Raw genomic sequence first — 21,771 nt, forward strand, 5'->3', positions numbered from 1 at the left:
TCATCACAAAACATGACATCTCATAGTATAACCATTCAGGGACACAAAGACATATGCACAGTTAAAAGACACACCGACACACACAAAAACAAACATTATCAGAGATAAAGAATGTGCAAAGGTTCATACACTGTGGTGCTCGTTATGATACAATTATCATCCCTTTAGAGGTGGGATCCTTCCCCCTTCAATCCTCCAGTAGTTTTGATGCTAATCCCTTTCTATTGGGAGGGCTATGGTTAGGGGTCAGAGAATGTTACAGCCTTTCTCTTGGGAGGGCTACGGTTAGAGGTGGTATCATACTACAGCTTTTCTCCTGGGAGGGCTAAAGTTAGGGGTCTTGGAATGTTAAAGCCTTTCTCTTTGGAGGGCTACGGTTAGGGATCATAGAATGTTACAGCCTTTCTTTTGGGAGGGCTTTGTTAGGGTTTGTAGAATGTTACAGCCGGAGACTGTAAATGCAAGGGCAACACAAATACAATTGACTCGACATATGACATGCAGCAGAAGACATCTGCACCCTCACATCTTAATCAGCGGATATCTGTCCTCCACTTGCATAACTAATCCTAAATATCAACGTGTAGTTGAACATGTGGTTACCAAACAGGACACAGTGCCCTGCCGGGTCACAGATAACAGGCTGGAGGGAAGCTCTGTTCCCGCTGTGGTTGTCATGGTGAAGAGTTGATTTATAGTAGCTCACTTGCGTTCCTATTTCTCCTGTTAAACTATAAGAGTGAACCTATATATATATATATATATATATATATACATAGATTCACAAATAGTTCCCAATAGCTACTGTATGTGCAGTTTAACCATTCACATAAAAGCAGTTCTGTAAATGAACAGAGGAACTTCTTTCTAAGTGTGTCCTGTGATCATCATGTTGAAGGCAGTATCCTGACCTGCTTTGCAAGTGTGTCCTGTGAGCATCATGTTGAAGGTAGTGTGCTGAAGCTATAGGTGTGTCCTGTGAACATCATGTTGAAGGTTGTGCCCTTAACCTCTAAGTGTGTCCTGTGAGCATCATGTTTAAGGCAGTGTCATGAACTTGTTCATACTCCCATGACATACCTCTAACACAAACTGAGCAAAGCAAATCATCAAATGGAACAGAATTGTTATAACTCCTAATTTGATTACAATAATCATAATCATAATCACATCCTCCATTAAGCAACGCACACACAGCACACACACAGGCCAACAGCAGGGCTTCATACGCATTGTTGATAGCATTACTACGTACTAAGACAGGGGTCAAACAGCTTCAGTCAGAACAGGGCTCAGATTACAGTATTACTCTGCACCAAGGAAGGGGCCAAACAGCATCAGGCAGAACAGGCCTCATATCACAGTATTACTCCGCACCAAGGCAGGGGTCAAACAGCTTCAGACAGAACAGGCTTCATATGACATTATTGCTCTGTACGAAGGAAGGTGTCAAACAGCTTCAGGCAGAAAGGGCTTCATACGCGTCTTTGACAGCATTACTCTATACCAAGGCAGGGATCTCAGCTGTCAGGGGGCATTAACACTGATAAAACTGCCCCTGATATCTTGAGTTAAGCCTGTTGGACTATCAGGATTAACTGTTGATCCTGATGGACTGTCAGTACTATCTGTTGAGTCTGTTGGAATGTCAGGATTATCTGTTGAGTCTGTTGGACAATCAGGTCTATCTGTCTGTTGAGCCTGTTAGACTATCAGGACTAGGGATGTGTCGGTCGCGACTGATTCGTTACAACGAACGAATCCCGAACGTGAACGACAAGAACTGGTTCCCCAAAACAAGAAGAACTGGTTCTTTGATTCTTTTTTTTTAACATAAACCAAACATATGGTCACGTAAATAAAATATACAAACGAACAGAGCTCAGTCTCCCCGCGATTTCCATTGATTGAGTCTACAACTTTCTCAAAGATTCAGCCAATGAGAGGTAGCAATGGTGTTGGAATGGCACCTGGGTAAACCAATGACAAGGCGGTACCGTTGAATATGCGCGCTTTCTCTGTCTGACGTATCTTGGGTCATACCATTCGACTCATATATCCCCCTACATTTTTTCGAAAATAGACTTGACCTCCATCTGTTTATTGGATAAACGCATTTCCCAATCCCAGGAGTCTTTGCTCCATTCTACGTCAATTTAAGAACAAACAAAGAAATTAAACTGCAGTTCGTATTTTTTATTTATGACCATGCAAGTTCTGTAATGCCTGAACAATGAAGAATTAAATGTAAAGTAAAATAAAATTATAAATGTAAAACCATGAATGAAATATAGAGAGTAAGCAAGTGGTATAAATATTGGTGGGACGTTCGACATACTATAGAGCAGGCATCTCCAAACGGCGGACTGTGGTCTTGACGGTCCTATCCGGACCCACGACCAATTAAAAAAAAAAGTTTTTTATTTTTTTATTTTTTTTAAGATGTAATCCGACGTAACGAACGAATCAAATAAACGAATCGTTATAGTGAACTGAACTGAAAGAACTAGTTCCCGGAAAAGAATCATTTTGCCCATCCCTAGTCAGGACTGTCTGTTAAGAATGTTGGACTATCAGGACTATTAGTTGAGTCTGTTAGACTGTCAAGACTATCAATTGGAAATCCAAAGCAGAAACGCTGTGGCTTCGAAAGCTAACGTGCCCGTACCAATCAGACATAGCTTGGTGTTTTATTTGCTCTTTATTTCCATGACTGGTTTATTTTCTTTTGAGAATACACGGCTATCTTAGACGTTAGACTGACATACATTTAATCTCATGCTACACCTTGAATTTGGAAGATGTATCTATGTATTTATCAAGTCACATTTCAGTTACGATCAGAAATGTAAGTAACACAATGGAGTCTATGATGCCTCCCCAGGTAGTCGATATTAAGAGACACAACGGCTGTAGTGTCTCTCGTTTGAGGGGTCGCCCAAGGAAAGGCCTTGATTGTTTAGTAGGCGATAAGGTATAATATAATAATAACTAGAGTTTCTGACCTCTAGTGGGTTATGAGTTTGATTCAGAAGTCATTGATTGTCATCGCACATATGTATCTATGTGCGTGTGTGTGTGCGTTTCCGTGTATGTTCGTGCACATGTGCATGTGTGTGCGGTGTGTGTATGCGGTGTGTATGTTCATGCTTGCGGTGTATGTATGTGTCGGTTGCGAACGATTTGGTCAGAAGGAACGAATCCTGAAGGTGAATGACAAGACCTGATTCCATAAACATGAGAACTCATTCTTTTTTTTCTTTTTTTTTAAATATATAACAAAAATATGGTCACTTAAATAAAATATACAAATGAACAGAGCTTCGTTCCCCCGCTACCTTATATTGATTGAGTCTAAAACATTCTAAAACGATTCAGCCAATGAGAGTACTACAGCAGGTAGCAAATGCGTTGCCGTGGCACATGGGTAAACAAATGATAGGGCACCACCCCACAAGTTGACTAACGATCGCTGTAGGCTTCAATATCATGCAAGCACTTTATGTTTTCTTTTTATTTTGTTCTGCATCACAATTGCATGCTTTAATAAAGTATTGTTTTTACCTACCATTACGAGTCTCGTTTGGTCTAGTAGGGAATTTGCACTTATTCCATGATTTCCGATTCCCTGTCAAATGAAGTAACAGACCATCTGATTCAACGAAGGAATCAAACGAACAAATCGTGATAGTGAACGGAACTGAAAAAACGTATTCCCGGGAAAAAAAAATCGTTTTGACCATCCCTAGTTTGTGCGTGCTGTGTGTGTGTGTGAGCTGCAGGCTGCTTGGCACATGCACACTGACCAACTTGAGTAACTGGTGCGACAGGCCTGCTATTATAGTAGTAAGATAATAATGGCAACCCATTTTTTATTGTATAATTACATGAAAGAACAAATTATATTAAATCCTTAAGGTTGAGCTCTGCTGCTGCGTGCCTGGCGAGGGGTGTCCAACTAACACTTATTCTACAGGTTTAGCCTACAGCTATCCGAACATTTGATTTTATTAGTTTAAGGGACATTTATATGTTTGTTTTGTTTCAGACCGAGGGAACAAACACAATGATATCTGCAATAATGAATTCAGTTTGACCTTCGATATTCCCCCTTTTCTGTTTCCAAATCTCCAAATCTCATTGAGATCTGGTTTATTTCAGATTAGAGTTGTTTACACATCATGCAATGTTTCACACATACTTCCCAAATACCACATGATGTCCTTCATATTAGGAAAGAAAGTTTTGAATATCGATATCAGCAATCTAATAGTGTGGAAATATTATTCCATATCCAGTGTATAGACCTGGATATGGATCCTTTTTTAACACACTATTCTGTTTTGCAAGCGAATATCGTCAAAAAGCGGAAACCTTCATTCAAAGTCTGGAGAATATGGGGCAGTCTCTCCCAATTAATAGGGGCACGGGGAGATGTGGTACGATCCCGGCCCGTGCCGTGTACATTCCCCGGGGGGTCCGCACTACCACGTTGCAGGTTTCGTACGTGCGTGTGTCCCCGTGCACACAGGCGGGTTCTCCACGCCGTTCCCCAGCTAGGTCCAGGCGTAGGAGGGTCACGACACTGCCGGTGTCCAGGAGGGCCTGTGTGTCCTGATTCCCCACCCGCACTGGGAGGGTTGGGACCCCGGGCTTCTGGTGCGCCCAACACGTGGTCAGGAGACACGGTTCTGCCCGTCCCTGGTCGGCGTAAGCCGACGGCATGGATACATCCCGGCTCCCGGGACACTGTCTGGCTAGGTGTCCGGTCCGCCCGCAACTGAAACACCGCCGGTCCTCTCGGGGCTCCTGGGAGAGGGTCGGCGGTCCCGGTGGGGATGTTCGGGGTGCGGGGTTCGGTCCTCGTCGGTCCCGGGGCGTCTCGGTGGTCCGGGGGGGGGTTCCTCACGCTAGGACTCAGTTGTTGAGCCACCTGCCAGTTTTCTAGCTGTCGGACCAGCTCATCTACCGTGTCGGGGTGGTTGGTGGCGAGGGTTCTCCGGGCGTCGGCCGAGAGTTGACGGACGGTGTTGTCAATCAGGACCCGGTCGAGGAGGCTGGGTCCCTCTCCGTCCGCGAGCCATCTGCGGATCAGCCTCCGGTGTTGGGAAATTTGGGTCCGCACAGCGCCTCGGCAATCAAATCGCCATTCATGGAAACGTTGGGCCCTGGCCGCGAGGCTATGCCCATAGTACGCCAATATCGCCTGTTTCAGGGCTGGGTACTGGCTGGCGCGCTCCGGCGGCAGATCTTGGCTGGCCTGCTGTGCTGGTCCGGTGAGAAAGGGGGACAGGATGTGGGCCCACTGGTCCTCCGGCCAGCTCTCCCGACGGGCTGTCCTCTCAAAGACCTCCAGGTAAGCCTCCACGTCGTCGTCCGGGCCGAGGTTGGTGAGGCGGCTGGTCGGGGCGGAAGTCGGGACCTCACGAACCGCCTGCTGGGTGAGGCGTAGTACCGCCTCCCGGAGGAGGACGAGGCTCTCGGCGGTGTCCCTCTGCGTGGCGGCGGCCAGGGCTTGGTCCCGCTGTTGACGCTGGGCGGCGGCCGCGGTGGCGGCCCCATCCGGACTCTGCATGGGCGGGCGGGTTGGTAAGTGTGAGTAATCCATAGCGTGATCAAGTTGCCCGCATCCTCCACCATATGTGGCGACCCGGCCCCAGGAATGTCTCTCACGTCAGAATTACCACAGTCCAAGATGCGTTCAAAGCCCGGTGGGGCGTTTATTCATTAATAAGAAAAGTAAACTGCGTGGTCGGTTCCCAACGCAGGAAAAACAAAAATCATACAAGTGACTCCGAGAGCCACGCTGGCGTCCAGGGAATTGTCTGGTGCGTGCCTTGTCAGCGCACGTCGTCCTGGGGTGCGCCGCCGGGGAAATCCGTTAGATCCAGCAGTCTGCTTGGCCGTATCGCGTCCTGGGGTTACTCTCGTCCGCTCTGTCTCCCGGTTCCCCTCTCTGGGAAAACAAACAGCTTTTTAAAGGGTGCCTCACCCTCCGTCGCAGGTGTTTTCCATTCTGTTGATTGGCGTTACGCAATGGATGCTCTTTGGCTCCGGCTGATGGATATCGGCGGTATACGCCCTCCACCACCTCTCCCTTGGGCCACCTGGCCTGAGGGTTTGGGGCCGGGTTGCCACAACTTGCATTCGTACATGTGCGTGTATACATGTGTGTGTTGCTCCATGTCGTGTCAGAAAGGTCGCAGTGAGGGTTTTCTGCTTGTTCAGCCTCCCAGGCAGCAGGTGTCAGCGGAGAAGCTTTGCTGGCAGCATGCAGACATGATGCGCATGTACCGCCTCAGACCACACACACTCTCACACACATAAAGTCGCTCATACAATTACAATTAGGGCATTTAGCCCACTGCCAGCTCGCCAGGAGCAGTTAGGGTTAAGTGTCTTGCTCAGGGACACATCAACACTCAGCTAGGGATCGATCTAGCAACCTTTCGGTTACAAGACAACTGCTCTACCTCTTGAGCTAAGCCCACACACTTTGTTTTGGCTCAAAACAAAGAAGCAGTAGCCTGACTGCTATGTTCAAATGACATTTGTTCAAAGCAGTCTAAAGGACTGCTTAGATTTTGATTGCACTATAGGCTCTTTTTTTGTATCTTCCTGTTTTGATCAGTATATGGCAATGTTGTTATCAATAAAAAATCATTTGCACAAGGCAAGCCGATGCACTTCACCATGTTGATAAGAGAATTAAAACAAGAAGAATTAATGGGACACAGAAATCAAGGGATATTTAGCATAGAAAACGAATTTGCGATTAATCGCGATTAATGTGAGTTAACTATGACATTAATGCGATTAATCACGATTAAATATTTTAATCGCTTGACAGCTCTAATAGATAGATAGATAGATAGATTTATGCAATATACAAATAAAATTGAAAAAATTTATATAAAATTTACAATTTACAAGATAAATAAAAGAGCAGCATCAAGATGAAATAATATTTTTTTGTTAAAATAAATAATGGTGCAAATCCAAGAAAGTGTGCCGTAGTGCATGAGCAAAATGTAAACAGTGGCGGCAGTCCTGAGGTAGAATAATTACAATAACAACAGACTCCTATCTGATGTTAAGGAGTCTGAGGCCAGTGGGAAAGGAAGAGTTCTTTAGTCTGGTTGTTTTGGACTTCATACTTCTGTACCTCCGTCCTGAGGGTAGAAGTGCATACAGTCCATGCTGGGGGTGGGTGGGGTCCTTGAGTATGGAGGCAGCTCTCCTGTGGACTCTGCGGTGGTAGATGCTCTGCAGAGAGGGCAGTAGGGTTCTGATGATCTTCTATGCAGTCTTTACCACTCTCTGCAGTCGTCTGCAGTCCAAAGCAGAAGTGCTGCCGTACCAAACGGTGATACAGCCGGTCAAGATGCTCTCAACAATGCAGCTGTAGAAGTTTCTGAGGATCTCAGGCGACATGCCAAACTTCTTCAGCCTCCTCAGGAAGTACAGCCGCTGTTATGATTTCTTAACCAGCTGTGTGGTGTTGAGTGTCGCCGAGGTACTTGAAGCTGCTCACCCTCTCTACTTCAAGCTCCCCGATGAACAGCGGCCGATCAGAACTCCTTTTCTACCTCATGGCCACTATCATCTCCTTGGTCTTGTCCTTGTTGTGGGTGAGGTTATTGTCCTCACACCATGACACCAGACGGGCCACCTCCCTCCTGTGGGCCGTTTCGTCCCCGCCCGTGATGCGTCCTATCACTGCGGTGTCGTCCGCAAACTTCAGGATGGTGTTGTCTATGTGGGAGGCGACGCAGTCATGAGTGAACAGGGTGTAGAGGATGGGGCTGAGCGCTGTGGTAATGAGCCCGGTTTCAAAGATTCTACACAAGGCGACAGTTAGTTAAGCCGACTTCGGCGTTTATTCAATAGTCACACTCAGGACAAGGGTGCGCTAGGGTCTCCGTGAGCCTCTAGCTTCTGCATTCAATGCGTGTCTCTGCCTTCTCCCTGCTCCTGTTCTGTAGCCTCTTTTATGCAGGCTCTGGGCCTTCCTCCTCCCAGCCGCCAGGTGTCCCCCATCCCGCTGATTGGGGGGAGGGTCCAGGTGCTCTCCGTCGCCGGCTGGTGGGTGGGGGTGGTATACCCCGTCCTTCACGGTCCCTCGGGCCCGTCCAGGCCGAGGTTTCAGGGGCGGGATGCCACACTCCCCCCCCCGTTTGTTTAAGCCCCTGGTCTCTGGGGAACCCCCCTAGGCAGGCATCCCGACGTGAGGCGTCGGCGTTGGCATGCTCTCGGCCCGGTCGGTGGTCCTGCCGGAACCGGAAATCCTGGAGAGCCAGGAACCACCGTGTCACCCGGGCGTTCGTATTCTTGGCCCCCGCCATCCACTTCAGGGGGGCGTGGTCGGTGACCAAAGTGAACTCCCTCCCCAGGAGGTAATAACGCAACTTCTCGAGGCACCATTAGATGGCCAGGGCCTCCTTCTCCACGGTGGAGTAGTTGCGCTCGTTGGGGAGGAGCTTCCGGCTGACGTAGGTTATGGGGTGCTCCTCTCCGGCCCGGATCTGGGACAAGACCCCCCAGAGTCCCACCTCCGAGGCGTCTGTGTGTACAATCACGGGGAGATTAAAGTCAGGGGTGATTAGTACAGGTTCAGAACACAGGGCCTCCCGGAGTGTCTTGAAAGCCTGGTCCGCCGCCTCCAACCAGGTGACCCGGTCTGGCAAGGCCTTACGGGTCAGGTCGTTCATGGGGCTGGCCAGCGTCGCGTACCCGGGAATGAAGCGCTGATAGTAGCCCACCAGTCCCAAGAACGCCTTTACCTGCTTCTTGGTGCGGGGCTGAGGCCAGGCCCGTATGGCGGCTACCTTGCCTTCCTGCGGCCGCACTGTTCAACTCCTGACCCGGTACCCCAGGTACGTCGTCTCCTCTCTCCCGAGGCGACATTTGGCCGGGTTAGCGGTGAGGCCCGCCTTCCGTAGTTCTCCCAGCACGGCCCTTAGCTGGCGGACGTGGATATCCCAGCTGGGGCTGTAAATGATGATGTCATCAATATAGGCCGCCGCGTAATCCTGGTGGGGCCTCAGGAGCTGGTCCATCATACGCTGGAAGGTGGCCGGGGCGCCGTGTACCCCGAAAGGGAGGACGGTGTACTGGTAAAGTCCCCCCGGGGTGGAGAACGCCGTCTTTTCCCGGGCCGCTCGGGTCAACGGCACCTGCCAGTACCCCTTGGTCAGGTCCAGGGTTGACAGGTACTGCGCAGGGCCCAGGCGCTCGATTAGTTCATCGACCCGGGGCATGGGGTAGGCGTCGAACTCCGACGCCTCGTTCAGCCGCCTGAAGTCATTACAGAACCGAAAGGTACCATCTGGCTTGGGCACAAGGACCACCGGGCTGCACCAGGCGCTACGTGACTCCTCTATCACCCCGAGCTGCAGCATTCGGCGCACCTCGGTCCGTATGGCCTCCCTCCGGGCCTCTGGGATCCTGTAGGGCGGAACCCTTACCCTTACGCCTGGCGCCGTCCGGATGTCGTGGTGGGTGACTGCAGTCCTCCCCGGCAGGTCGGAGAACACGTCCCGATGCTGCAGGATGATGCAGTCGGGGCACCCCTGGCAGTGGCGCTCCCCATCCCGCTTAACGCCCGGGCAATAGAACCTTGCTAGGAACCGCTCTCGGGTCTTGTCCATGCCCAGGTGGGCCCCCAGGAGGTGGATGTGGGCCATAAAAAGCACCTTACTAACGTATGGACGGGGTACCACTAGCTGTTCCCTCACTCCCCCCTCCCCGGAGGCTACTCGATACAAAAGACCCCCCCCTGGTGCTGAAGTGCGGATGTGGTGTGTGACTCAGCGAGTCTCGGGCCTGCCCGTCGTGAACCAGGACGTGGCTCCAGGCGTGCTTGAGGGCCTCATCCTGGAGCTGGGCGGTGGCGAACTGGCCGGGTTGGGACGAGCCTTCCCCCCCCTCTGGTAAGAAGTCCGAGAACTCAGTGAGGGGAGAGCTCTCCGGGTCTTCCGGTGGGTCTGGCTGCTCGGAGGCCGTGAGGGTCTCCGGGGTGTCGGGGGTAGGTTCCGGTGTCTCGCTCCGGACGGGTCCTCTCCCCGTGTGCCCTGGGGTCCCCGGTGGGGAAGGTCCGTTCCCCTCAGACCCCTCGTCCTCCGCCGTCAGCTCTCCCGGGGATGATGGAAGCCGGGTGGCCCCGTAGGCCTGCCGAACCCCCCGCGCCCCTCTGCGGGGAGGGCCTCTCCGGCTCCGGAGCTCCCGCGTCGGGTCCCACAACCGGTGGAAGATCGGGCAGTCCCTCCCGATTTACAATGGGACCGGTAGGTGGGGGACAATCCCCGCCCGGATCGTGAACACTCGTGTGGGGTGCGGACAACCACGTGGCACGTGGGGTACGTCCGGGTGTCCCCGTGGACGCAGGCCACCTCCATTGGTTCCCCTGCCTTCCCACCTGCCAGGTCGGGGCGAAGGAGGGTAACCACACTGCCGGTGTCCAGGAGGGCCTGCGTGTCCCGGTTCATCACCCGCGCCGGGATGGTCGGACTACCAGACGTTCCCTGCGTCCAGCAGGTCGCCAGCATGCACGTGTGGTCCGCCCCCGGGTCCGCGTAAGCTGACGGCATCGATACATCCCGTCCCCTCGGGCAATAGCGAGCGATGTGGCCGAGCTGGCCGCACTCAAAACAGCGCCGCACCTCCCGGTTCTCCGGTACTCCGCTCGGTGGGGTGAAGCCGGGAGCAGGGGTCCGGATAGGGGGTCCCCTCGGGTCTTGGCGGATCTCGGCGCGCCGTGGGGCTGGGGCGGGTCTGGCGCTCAGGAGCTGGGCCACCTGCCAGTTCTCCAGCTGAAGGACCAGGTCGTCCACGGAGGCAGGATGATGGTGGGCCAGCACGCGGCGGGCGTCCGGCGGGAGTCGCCGCAGGGTGTTGTCAATAATCACCCGGTCGATCGGGTTGGGACCCTCTCCCGTTGTCAGCCACCGCTTCACTAGCCGGCTGTGTTGGGCGATCTGCGTGCGCACGGCTCCCCGCCCGTCAAACCGCCAATCCTGGGCGCGTTGCGCGCGCGCCGCAAGGTTGTGCCCATAATAGGTCAGTCTGGCCTGTTTGAGTGCCGGGTACTGGCGGGCGACGTCCGCCGGCAGGTCCTGGCTCGCCTGCTGGGCGGGTCCGGTGAGGAACGGCGCCACTATGTGCGCCCACTGCTCCTCTGGCCAGCTTTCCCTCTGTGCGGTCCGCTCGAAGACCTCGAGGTATGCCTCCACATCGTCTTCAGGTCCCAGCTTAGTGAGGCGGCTGGTCGGGGCAGCGGTCGGCGCAGCGCGGACGGCGTACTGAGTAAGCCGCAGCACAGCCTCACGGAGCAGGGCGAGGCTCTCGGTGGTCTCCCGCTGGTGTTGCTGGGCAGCCGACGCCGCGGCTCCGTCCGGGTTCTGCATGGCGGGGTAGTAGTAGTGGGAACGCTCAAGGTGCCTGCATTCTCCACCATATGTGGTAACCGGCTTGGAGAATGAGCCGGGTTTCAAAGATTCTACACAAGGCGACAGTTAGTTAAGCCGACTTCGGCGTTTATTCAATAGTCACACTCAGGACAAGGGTGCGCTAGGGTCTCCGTGAGTCTCTAGCTTCTGCATTCAATGCGTGTCTCTGCCTTCTCCCTGCTCCTGTTCTGTAGCCTCTTTTATGCAGGCTCTGGGCCTTCCTCCTCCCAGCCGCCAGGTGTCCCCCATCCCACTGATTGGGGGGAGGGTCCAGGTGCTCTCCGTCGCCGGCTGGTGGGTGGGGGTGGTATACCCCGTCCTTCACGGTCCCTCGGGCCCGTCCAGGCCGAGGTTTCAGGGGCGGGATGCCACAGCACGCAGCCCTGTGGCGTGCCAATGTTTGTGATGATGCTGGCTGAAGTCCTATTTCCAATCCTAACCGACTGGTGCCTGCCAGTCAGAAAGTCCTGGAGTGCCAAGCAGCCCGCAGCTCACCCACACACACACAGCACGCACGTATGCACGCATACACCGTACGCACGCACAGACACACACCGCATACACATGCACACGTGCACGCACACACACGCAGAAACACACCGCACACACACGGGCGCGGATGCCGGCGTTGCAAGACAACGGCATGATCGAGATAAATGCCCCGCCATTTACACACTCTCCCAGCTGAGACGTTATGTCTATAGACTACACTTACTTATTTTTAAATATTACACAACTGTCCCCCCTTCCAACTGTTTTAACGGCCCCGACATCGACAAACTCTCCCAGGTAAGTCTATAGACTGTAGGAATTGCGATAAAAGAAGTGAAGAGACAATATCTCATATCGATAACGCAACGGTAGGTCGTACATTTGATCATATAAAAACAGTTAAATTCAAACGTCGCGCAGACCGATTTTAATGAGCCAGCGTCCCTATAACACAGAACGAAAAATTTCAATAACGCAGTATTGTGAATTATTGTCTATAGAGTCCACCACAACACTTTGTACATTTTAGCAACTTTGTTGCTAAAATGTAATATTACTCTCCTCCTTGACATTCCCGAAATGTCTTTACACTTTGTTGCTCAAACTTAATTTTACTCTTCTCCTTGAGCCTCCCGCAATTTCCTGCGATATTGTTATCCCCCCTCCCCCCTGCTGACTGTTTTAGTTGTTTTATTTTTGTTTTGTGTGTAGGCTATGTGTGACTGTAGGCTACTGCTGCCTTTCTTGGCCAGGTCACTTGAAGAGATGTTTAATGTCAATGACATATTCTTCTGGTAAAAAAAATTGAAGAAAATAACATCTTTAACTCTCACGTCGGTAGGTAGATGTCCAATCAAAAATCTTGCCCTCACACCCCTCTATCCCTCTCCCCCTCCCCCACACAAGCCTGTGCTTTACTTCACTATAGTTAGGTAGATTGCTGCCTTAGCTGTTGTAACACTTAGTTTATTTCCCTAAGGTGCTCCTGTAAATGAATACAATTTTCAGCTGTTTGTTATTATTATTTTCCACTAACCAATTGCAGGTGCCATGCATTTTTTAAATGTCAATACACTTTGATCCTGAACAGTTAAAGCTATTGAATAATTGATTTGCATGCATAGGGCCCTATCTTGCACCCAGCGCAATTGACTATCTACACTGACGCATGTATTGTTGCTAGTTTGCACCTGGCGAAAAGCTGATTTTACCCCAGCAAGCAAATTCGCGCCACTAAACTTGACCCTGGAGAGACGTGTCGGCGAAAAGCAGAAGCGTGTTCCGGCGCAAATGATACTTGGTGCTATTTTTGTCATCCAAAGAGCAATTCCGCCACTGACAGCAAATACCTGGTCTAAATGCACTAGCGGATAGCGCAGTTGGTGATGCTATTTTGAAGTGCCATGGTAGGTTGGAACTGCAGCATAAGCTTAAACACACGTAGGCTACAAACAAGCAAACGAGTAGCCTAATTGAAATGTTATGATGTCAAAGATTGTTCATATATGTGAAACTGCAGAGAAATATAATGTGGATTATGAAAAAAAAGAAAAATCATAGGGGCTGTATGAATGAACACAGTAGTAGGTTAATGCCATGCGTTAAAATAATAATAATATCAATAAACTCGAGCAAAGTATATCCCAAAACAAAATTTTGTTTTAGGGGAAATGATAACATTAGTTAAATTATTTGAGAAAAAACAGCTGATACAGCGGCAAGAAGTTGTACTTTTAAATTAGTGCATCTGCAAACACCGTACAGCAAATACATATTTTCTTGACACCAACATTGTGTACAAGCCCATAACTTTTAGGTTTGATGAGTATTTGATCGTGAGAAAACCTAGTTTTACCGCGAGTGAGGGTTTAATGGAATGAATGTATGCAGGTGATGTTTGGCGCGCAGTTCAACAATATGTGTGCACCCATCTGTTTAAACAAACGCAAACTAAACACATTATGCATAATACAGTCCATGGCAATGTATATCTATGGGGGGGACACATGCATATTATGAACACAAGTCGATAACAATAATGTATACAATCCTGGTAACAAACAATGTTTGTTAATGTATTGCCACATATCATTAAATTGACCCACAATTGCAGCCACAGGATCGCATATCAAATATGTGTTAAGTTCTCTTTGCCGAAATTTACATGACGGCTCAGTGTTTCTGAAGTATTTGGGCATAGACTGAGCCATTTGAAGTTGGAAATTCATCTGGTCATGCATCTGTCTCAGCGGAGACTGCAAATGCGCTGTGAAAATATCAACTTGTCAAGTTGAAATGCGCTGGCTTTTAAAGGAGATGGAAGATGGCACTCTCATTGGTTTATTGCATGTTATGCCCAAAACACGCCTACGGGTAATTATGCTACTTGTGAAAAAGAGCTTTCTTCACGCACATTGTTGTTGTTAAAAAGCATCTCTTTACTTAAAACACAGCACAACTGTCGAGTCACTTGCACAACTCCAGCCTCCCAGTCTAAAACTCTGACCCTCTTAAAGAGCACCAGAATGGGTGTGGCTCAATTAGCCCACGAGCCACAGCTGCAGACTATCACGGCTAACCAGCCAGACAGGAGCACGTGAATCTTTTAAAACATGTTTAAAAACAGTGAAGATGCCATTCACATCTTCACACTACTTCATGGAAACTGATTTTAGATTTGCGTTGGGCGCAAGAGTCATTTATTCGCCGGTATAATAGCAACAACGGCAGGGATCCGCCCACATAGCTACTTGCATTTCGCATTTCATATTTGCTTTTCAGATTGTTAAAATAGGGCCCATAGTATACCACACTTTCCAATGAATAATTACCCCTGTAACCCATAAATTGACTCAATTTATAATGTAATCAAATGCTCACACACTTACTGCTTTCAGACACACGTGTGAGTCCTGATATTCTCCAGCTATTCTCCTGATGGGCCGTATGTGTGAACAACTTATCCTGACATTTGTACCCTGTACCCTGAAGTGGGCGTGTTTATGACGCTGCTGAGTTGAGTGGCCCCCTAATGGATAATCAGCCTGTGGTCTTTTGTTTACTGAATGGTTAAAAATAATTGAAATGTTGGCACTGCTTTTAAGAGTCATTCATGTTGAATGCTAAAAGATAGGTCCTATCATAACCCTAAAAGTACACATCATATGATAAATTACAATACATGAGTTCAGAGCTGCACGCGTATATAGAAAATGTTTTTTTTATTATTAAGGGTTAGGCTTATTAACAGTTAGCTGAACATTATAGGGTCCTGCCTTTCATTCCCTGTGTTTCCCCATAACAAACACACATTTCCCAGTGTTTGTTATGCATGAAATGAAGCAAAAAAAAGATGCTCTTTCTTTGGTAACGAAGTCGTTCGCAACGCCTTTCTTCTTCGTCGTTTCTTCTATTTGTCTCTAACTCATGCTTCTTCCATCAATCGATTCTTTGGATTCTGTGGATGCAACAGAATATATGATGCATCATTTTAGCAACATTTAAGATGATCACGATAAGTTCTGCCCGTTCTGCCTCCATTTTGTCTGTGGTCAAACCATGAATCTCCATCAAATGTGAATCACCCTCAGGGTCGAATCTCCTGATTTACAAATGCGGCAAAAATGTGGAGGTGTTAAACCGGCTTATAAGTAGAAAATGATTATGCTTGCTTCATAACGTAAGGAGAAAAGGATTATGCAAAATGTTATACGTTGTAACATTACAGGCAAAATGTTATATTATTACAACTAAAGGTTGAAACTAGAGACTGCTCTAGAGACTAGTGGACTGCTCTAGAGAGTAGACACTGCTCTAGAAACTTGAGGCTGCTCTAGAGAATGGAGACCTGCGATTGCTCTAGAGACTAGAGACTGCTCTAGAAAATAGAGGCTGCCCTAGAGACACAAGGACAGACACGAGAGAGAGAGCGGCAGTGAGAGGGATGAACAGGGAGGGTCTGAAAGTAGGTCACAGCCACGGAGGACACCATTGTCAGGTGAACACAACATGTCCTGCTTGCGTTTGTCCTTGAGGTGGAAGCTACATCTGTCAATGCACAGCACTGAGCTCACGGTTAAGCTCGGGAGAATAAGTCCTAATTCATGTAGTATGAACCACATACTATATATACTCATATTATTAACTATTGACGCATGGGCATTCATGTTTTCTTAAAACTGTTTAACCTGACTAATAATCGTTAAAAAACTTCTTCAGAAGTGGTAAAAGCTGTTGGATGCTAGGGAGGCCCCCTGAACTCACTGTGGCGTGTCTGAGCCAACGTGAGACCTCCACTGCAGAACAACTTATTCAATCTGGGCTCCCTGTGACATAACACTGTCTGAGCCCGGTGAGCTGAGCACAGACCAATGTGTGCTGGCAACTTGTTTCCAGAACTCAAGGTAGCAACTAGCAACATAGCTCCACCCTTACTACACACACAATACCACACACACACACACACACACACACACACACACACACACACACACACACACACACACACACACACACACACACACACACACACACGGTCTGACACACCAAGTCTCACCAAGACAGGAGTAGGCCTTTCCCACCTACGTCCACCCCTCCGGAGTTGGAGCCACAAGGCCCCTAGTCTAAGGTACGGAGAAGCATTTCTATTTCTGCAACTATCGGGAGTACCCGAGTATTCATGGCAACGTTAAGATCTCTGGAGCGATATACCCAACCATGGAAACACAGATACTCATGTCACAGATGGTCATCAGCAGAGGCAGTGTTCTTACGCTGTAAAAGGTAGGGTCAACACACTGTGGGCGATATTAACCACGAGTATTCAACGTGGGTCAGTTGTGTTCTTGAAGATTTCTTTCAACGTTATTATTAAGTGAAAGTGCATCACAGCTGTGACGGAATGTCACGTGATTGTGGGCCGATCATGAGGCAGGGGGAGATAGGCCAAGGGGTACGGTCGTAAAACAGTGAGGGGCCCAGGTGTACGGTCCTCAGACAGTGAGGGGACAGGCCCCAGGTGTACGGTCCTCAGACAGTGAGGGGACAGGCCCCAGGTGTACAGTCCTCAGACAGTGAGGGGACAGGCCCCAGGTGTACGGTCCTCAGACAGTGAGGGGACAGGCCCCAGGTGTACAGTACTCAGACAGTGAGGGGGCCCAGGTGTAAGGACCTCAGACAGTCGGGGGCCCAGGTGTACGGTCCTCAGACAGTGAGGAGACAAGCCTCGGGTGTACTGTCTTCAGACAGGGTGGTGTAACAGCTTGCTCCCCAGCGCTGTCCTCAGGACAGACGCTCCAGCCAGGACCGCACTGCAAGACCGACCAGAGTTGTGTGATGCACAGTGTTCATGACAGTTCTCTAGAACTTTGTCTTTCCACCTTCCACAAGGCGCTGCTGAAACACCACCTAGAGCCCCTCATGTGATTGAGCCTGCAGTACACTCAGACTAAACAGAGATAAGGAAACGTTGGCATAATGACCTCTGTTGAGGCTAAAGGTCTGGAATATCATATTCTCACGGCTTAATCCATTGTATGCACAAGAGGAACCCATAATGCCCCCCCTTCCCAGCTTGGAGGTGATCTAGGCTCACTCGAGCGAAACCAGACAGCCAGGGGATGTAGAGCATGTGATGCCTGATCTGTGTTGAATGACCTGAAAGAGCATCAGGTGGGGAAGTAAGAAGGACAGGAGGGGCCAGGAAGTTGTTTGTATGGTCAGGTTAGGGTAAGGTTAAGGGTTAGGGTAAGGGTCAGGGTTAGGGCTAGGGTTGATGTTTCTGATTAAAGGTTGGATGGAGCACATTTGGGGCAGTGAAGAATAATACTTGTTGACTTTGCATCTTAGCGATGATGCTGCTTCTGCTTGTGATGATGATGATGATGATGCTGATGAAGATGCCGAGAGTATGGCCTACGCTTTATGCAGAGCTGTGAACGTCTTTGGGCAGAGCTGTGAACATCATTGCAAGGATTTCAGAACTGCTCCTGAGCCTGTGGAGAATTTAGTTTTGTTCCATAACTGCTTCACTGTCTCTTCATGGCGTTCATCCAAACTATTTCTCCGTATTTCTTCCTCTCCTGCAGTGTGGCAAAGCAGCTGAGAACTTTGACAAGTTCTTCACACGCACCCAGCCCCAGCTGACCCCGCCCGACGAGCTGGTTATCGCCAACATCGACCAGGCGGACTTCAACGGCTTCTCCTTCATCAATCCCCAGTTCACCTACCCTATTGCCCCAATCGCGCCTGAGGCCAGCACCGCTCAGTGAGGGGGGAGCCGCGGTCAACCCCATCCACCCCCACACATCCACCCCTCTACTGCCAACCCCCAGTACCCCTGACCACCACTTGAACCAGGCACAGGCAAGGCCTCAAATCTTTTTTACAAGAGTCGAGAGAATCAGAGGAAATGGTTTTGTTTTGATGTCTTTGTTATTATAGCAATACTCCAAATTGGCCGCATAAATGAAGTGAATACTATAAACGTGTTTTAAGAGTATTCTAGTATTTAACTACAATACCATGTTGATTATTTTAGAGGATGGAGGAGCGATCGAGGCTTCCCTGTCCTGCATAACACATGAAATAACTTAGAATCTCTGAGACTTCAGGGGATTTCTACGAAGCCAGGTGAGAGAAGAGCGCTGAGAGGAAAGAACAGTTTAACTTGGATATGAACAGTATGGTTAAAACATAAAACATGATTGGAGCTAATGAAAATATGCATTTTCGGGTAATGGGTGGCTAATGCTGTTGACATAGACTCATGAACGACTCCAGTAGATCCTCTGTCCTAACGCCCAATTGGGACAGGGAACAAGCTCAAGCCAAATATGGAGGAGGAGGGGCCAACATCAAAGTTGCTTAAGATGTTGCTAACTGTATCTTGTTTACAAATGTCTTTCCCTTTTTCTCATGGTGATGGCAAAAGTCTATTTTAGTACATTCTCTGGACTGTAGCCAGACAAGTTCCAGTGCAGAGGAACACCAGAAAACTCCAGACCCAGACAGCGTGTAGATCATGTAGGTCAGATGTTCTCAGCATGAACACCATACTGGTCTCATGCAGCATGTAGAACGTGTAGAGCACATGCTGCCCCGTTGACAGCATGCGGCTCACTTTTTTTAAAATAAGAGCAGAAAAATTCTTCCTCGCTCCTCTAGACTTTTCTAAAGTGGACCGGGTTCAGTACGGTGGCCAAAGCAGATGTTCCTTTCCCCAGATCATATAATGATTTATCCTTAGAGCTAAAAAGGTTTGCAGTTGGTCAGTTTACAAGATGTCTGACCCTATTTGTCTGTCCTGCCTGGATGTTTCTATAAGCTTCCTGTGGCCATAAAACGTATTTGTCTGTTTGTTTTAAGCCATGTTGTTTTTTTGGTATTATCATACTAAACCATGTGTATTATCCATGTCCTGGTAGCTCAAGCAGACATGCTGGGTTTTTGAGGTACAGAATAAAACTACTCCTGTATGGGAATGTGCCAGCATTCCTTCATCTATTTCATCATTTCTTTACTTTGTTAATTCATATATTTTTGTTTCTGTAATCATCTTCAAATTGTATCCTACCATGATTATGTCCTCAATTTCTGATATCTTAAATCTCGATTCTGTTAGATCATTTAAAAATACTCCAACCTTTCTCCAGTCCTTTGTAAATATCCTATATTCTGTATAGCATCTTACATCTTTAATGCCAACAACTGAATGAGCTTTTATTGGATTACCTATGTTTAGCATATATCTATGTCTATAAAACAGTTACAAATAACAGAAGCGTACCATGGTTAATCCAGATTATCTTGGTCGTCTTCAAAGCATTCTGATTCATCAAAATGTGAGGAAATGTTGTTTTGAACTTGTTTCAATGGATTGTTGGATTGTTTCTTTTTCTTGTTCATATCAAGTGTAGTGAAAGTGTGAGTGTGGAGGGCGAGAGAGAGAGAGTACTTTCACTACAAATCCCTTTTTGTAGTGAAAGTGTGAGTGTGGAGGGCGTGGTCTTCACCTGCATGCTGCCCAGGTGTAGTGAAGGTGAGAGTGTGGTGGGCGTGGTCTCAACCTGCATGCTGCCCAGGGCTTTACACCCAAGTACTGCATGCATAGAGGGTAGAAATCCTCTGAGAACACGACTTCAAATGTATGTGTATGTATATACAATATATGTATATGTATATATACAGTACATGTACAGGTATATATATATATATGTACATATATAAGTATATATATATATATATGTTATGAGATATATAAATGTATGGATAGTTTCCATTTTAATCTACCTTCCTAACATTTTGTTCGGTTTAATGTTGAGGCAAAAGTTCTAATCGAAGAAAGCATTATATATATGAAGCTAGAAGTAATTATTGTTGTTATTCTAACAACTATTCCAATTATCTTACTTCAGTAAATATCAAAAACACTGATATCATTTCTATAAATCCCCTCCTTCTCTGATTAATCTGTGCCCTCGTTCCTTTTACCCCTCTCTCTCTCTCTCTCTCTCTCTCTCTCTCTCTCTCTCTGGCCACTAGCTCTATCTAAACCACGATGCCCCCTAGCACTATCTAGACCAGGTGGGGCCCTAGTTCTATCTAGACCAGGAAGGCCCCTAGCTCTATCTAGGCCATGAGGGCCTCTAGCTCTATCTAGACCTGTGTCTTATTTTTGAGGTTATATAGGTTATCAGTGTTGTGTTATTGTCAGATCTTTACAGTTGTATCTGTAATTTTTTCCTGTAATTGTCTATATACTCATATATATATCTTGATTGACCCTTTTATTTCTTTCTAAAGAATATATTCTATCCCTGTGTTTCCTATTGTAAAACCTTCCGTTTGTGCCAAACCAGAAAATGCCACAACCCGATCCTAGCAGCGTTGCACTAGCCTTCTAGTCACACTGATGACTTTCTGTGATAGCATCCATCCGTCGTAGCCTCTCCCAGCCAGTTAGCCCATTTGAAGCTTCACTTGCTCGGCCCTCTCAACCTCCTACCCTTGCATGTAGCCATAGCTGCATCAGTGCAAAAGGATGTCAGTCATTGCCATGTCATGTAGCTCGTGGATGCATAACACATGGGCTTCCTTCATCGGTCTGTGTCATGTGTGGGCCTGACGCCTAGATGGCTGGCCTGTGGACCCCTGGAGCTCCGCAGCCTGCCGCTGTGAGCTGTAGTGAGAATGTATTGTGGGCGGATTCCCAAAGACCTGCCCTCTGGTTTGAAGCAAGTTTCATCGCTGCATGTGTTGGTTTGAAGGCCAAGAATATACATTTCAATTATCGTAAATACTAACCTTTTAATAAACAAATAAATATTTTAAAAACAACGTGAGTGCTGGAGCCGTTGATGTACTCTCTCACTCTCTCTCTCTCGTTTTCCCAATTCAATTCTCAGAAACCCCAATTCTAACCCTAACCTTAATTAAAAAAAAGCTTTATTGGAATAAGAAACAAATGTTAAAGGTCCCATGGCATGAAAATTCCACTTTATGATGTCTTCTAACATCAAGATGAGTTCCCCTAGCCTGTCTAGGTCCCCCAGTATCTAGAAATGGTGGTAGGTGTAAAATGAGCAGTGTTTCCACAGTTACCTTGAAAAGGTAATCTGATTACTAGTTACTCCTAGTAACTAGTAATCAGTTACTTTATTAGTTACATTTAGCTATGACAACACCCCCTGCCGCCTCAAAATAAAAAATTACAACCGGTTTTGCCAATACTAACTTTATTGGAAGTGCAACATCAGCAATGTATCTCCTGACAATTTAAGTTTAACTTAAAAACAATTTCCTGACAAAATCCATGTTTTTAGAAAAAATAAAA

The 21,771-nt window shown here is 48.1% G+C and overlaps 1 protein-coding gene across 3 annotated transcripts in view; it reads left to right on the top strand.

Annotated features, from left to right (window-relative positions):
- Nucleotides 1–21,275, top strand: part of prkcaa (protein kinase C, alpha, a) — a 230,556-nt gene extending 209,281 nt beyond the window's left edge. For 2 of the 3 annotated variants that reach the window (XM_060046126.1, XM_060046127.1), the window contains one exon: nt 18,026–21,275. In XM_060046126.1, coding sequence (XP_059902109.1) covers nt 18,026–18,208 — 183 coding nt within the window. In that variant the 3' untranslated portion in view covers nt 18,209–21,275. The remainder of the gene's footprint in view (nt 1–18,025) is intronic. The other variant, XR_009524626.1, reaches the window with a different exon arrangement.
- Nucleotides 21,276–21,771: the final 496 nt, after the last annotated feature.

This window comes from Gadus macrocephalus, chromosome 3, assembly GCF_031168955.1.
Source record: "Gadus macrocephalus chromosome 3, ASM3116895v1".
NCBI classification, from domain to species: domain Eukaryota; kingdom Metazoa; phylum Chordata; class Actinopteri; order Gadiformes; family Gadidae; genus Gadus; species Gadus macrocephalus.